At 37.8% G+C, this 1551-nt stretch overlaps 1 protein-coding gene across 1 annotated transcript in view; it reads left to right on the plus strand.

Annotated features, from left to right (window-relative positions):
- Positions 1 to 683: 683 nt before the first annotated feature.
- The window catches only part of FGD4 (FYVE, RhoGEF and PH domain containing 4), a 109479-nt gene continuing 108611 nt past the window's right edge, over positions 684 to 1551 (plus strand). Inside the window, exon 1 of the mRNA XM_014539219.1 lies at positions 684 to 840. Within this exon, the coding sequence (XP_014394705.1) occupies positions 693 to 840 (148 nt within the window). The 5' untranslated portion in view covers positions 684 to 692. The remainder of the gene's footprint in view (positions 841 to 1551) is intronic.

Below are 1551 nucleotides of genomic sequence, written 5' to 3' on the forward strand. Positions count from 1 at the left end.
TCCCAGACTAGCAGTGTCAGTGACCCCTGGGAGCTTGTGAGAAATACAAATTCTGGGGGAGCTGGGAACAGGCCATGCATGTTCCAATGCCATCCAAGTGACCTGAAGTACTGATGAAATGATATAAGCTTATAAGATATACAAAAAGAAATAATAAATATTTTACCAGTAAAACAGTGTTCTGAAATTACATATGGAACTTGGTTTCCTTAGGAAGTTTCATGAGAATTATTTATTCACTCTGCACTATGGATTCATCGAGATCCACGAGCTGGGCTAAAATGGAAAGTCCTAAGTGGTAAAATAACATTTGAGGTCACACAAAATGACATTGTAACATCGTAAGCCTGTGAATCCTGAATCTGTAACTTCTGTACCCAGTTACAGTGGAAACAAACTGTGTTCATGTCAGCTTTTTTAGGCCATTACTAATGGTTAAGGAATTAGTTTCTTAACCATCCTATTCCCAAATGTATTTGTAGTGTGTTTGAGACTTCCATGTGCCTCCGTTGTTGTTTATTTTACTGTAATAAATAGCAGTCTCTCCATCCTCATCTACTTGGTCTCGTGAAAAACACTGCGCCCGGCCCTTCCTCTGGGGAGGTGTGGCATATTATGCATGAGGTTGTCTCTGAGCCGCGAGGTCTAAGAATGCCTTGAAGTTAAAGTGCTCCGGTCAGAGCTCCTGGCTGATGTGTGTGATCTCCAGTCTACAACAGGCTTTAAAGCCAGGAGTGAGATTCTATCACATGAACTTTAAAACAGTGAAGCCAGATATTTTCTTATCAAACCAGAGTAGGCTAATTATCAATCTATGTGAAATCATGGCCACTGACCAAGGTAAGTAGTTTCATTTTCTAGTGTATCTTTCTCTTGTTTTTTGTTTTGTTTTTTTTTTCCTTCAGATGTGTGGGTCAGTTTAGAATACAGTATGCTGAGGGACATTGAAGTGGCAGTTTGGTTTTGTTTTAAAGTTAAGAATAAGGTTCACATTATTTTTCAGCTTCAGCATTAGAAATATGTACTGTGTCCATGAGGTTTCTCTTCCAGCAGGCTTCTTTGGGGCTTGTGAAATTGAAATCTGTTTAGTAGTCTGTTCCTCTGCCTCATTCTTTTGGTAACATTTACATTTAGAAACGTTTGAAAGTTTGAATGCAGAAGAAGGCAAGTTTTCGTTTTTTCTTCTGCTTCTGGTGTTGAGCAAAGCTAAGCAATGTTTACCACTAATCCTTTCCTACTTCTACAGCTTGGAGCACTGTTCTGTTGAAACAAAGTCCCAATCTTCTTGTTTTAGCAAAGTTCAGGGGCGTGGGTGTGACTTGTTTTTCCATATAAGATAACATTGTAGAGACAGGCATGGGTTTGTTATTTTAAATTGTTAGTGCTATTAAGCCACTGTTTTTCCTCTACTATTCTACAGTATATTAATGAGAAATTGATTCTTTCAAAGAGGAATGAAATGCTATGGTGTGGTAGAAATGTAATCATGTGATAGGAAATTTTTGCTAAAAAGATACATTAATTTTTATTGTGAAAGTGTTACATATGTCC

The sequence above is a fragment of the Myotis brandtii genome, unplaced genomic scaffold, assembly GCF_000412655.1.
Source record: "Myotis brandtii unplaced genomic scaffold, ASM41265v1 scaffold209, whole genome shotgun sequence".
Lineage (NCBI taxonomy): Eukaryota > Metazoa > Chordata > Mammalia > Chiroptera > Vespertilionidae > Myotis > Myotis brandtii.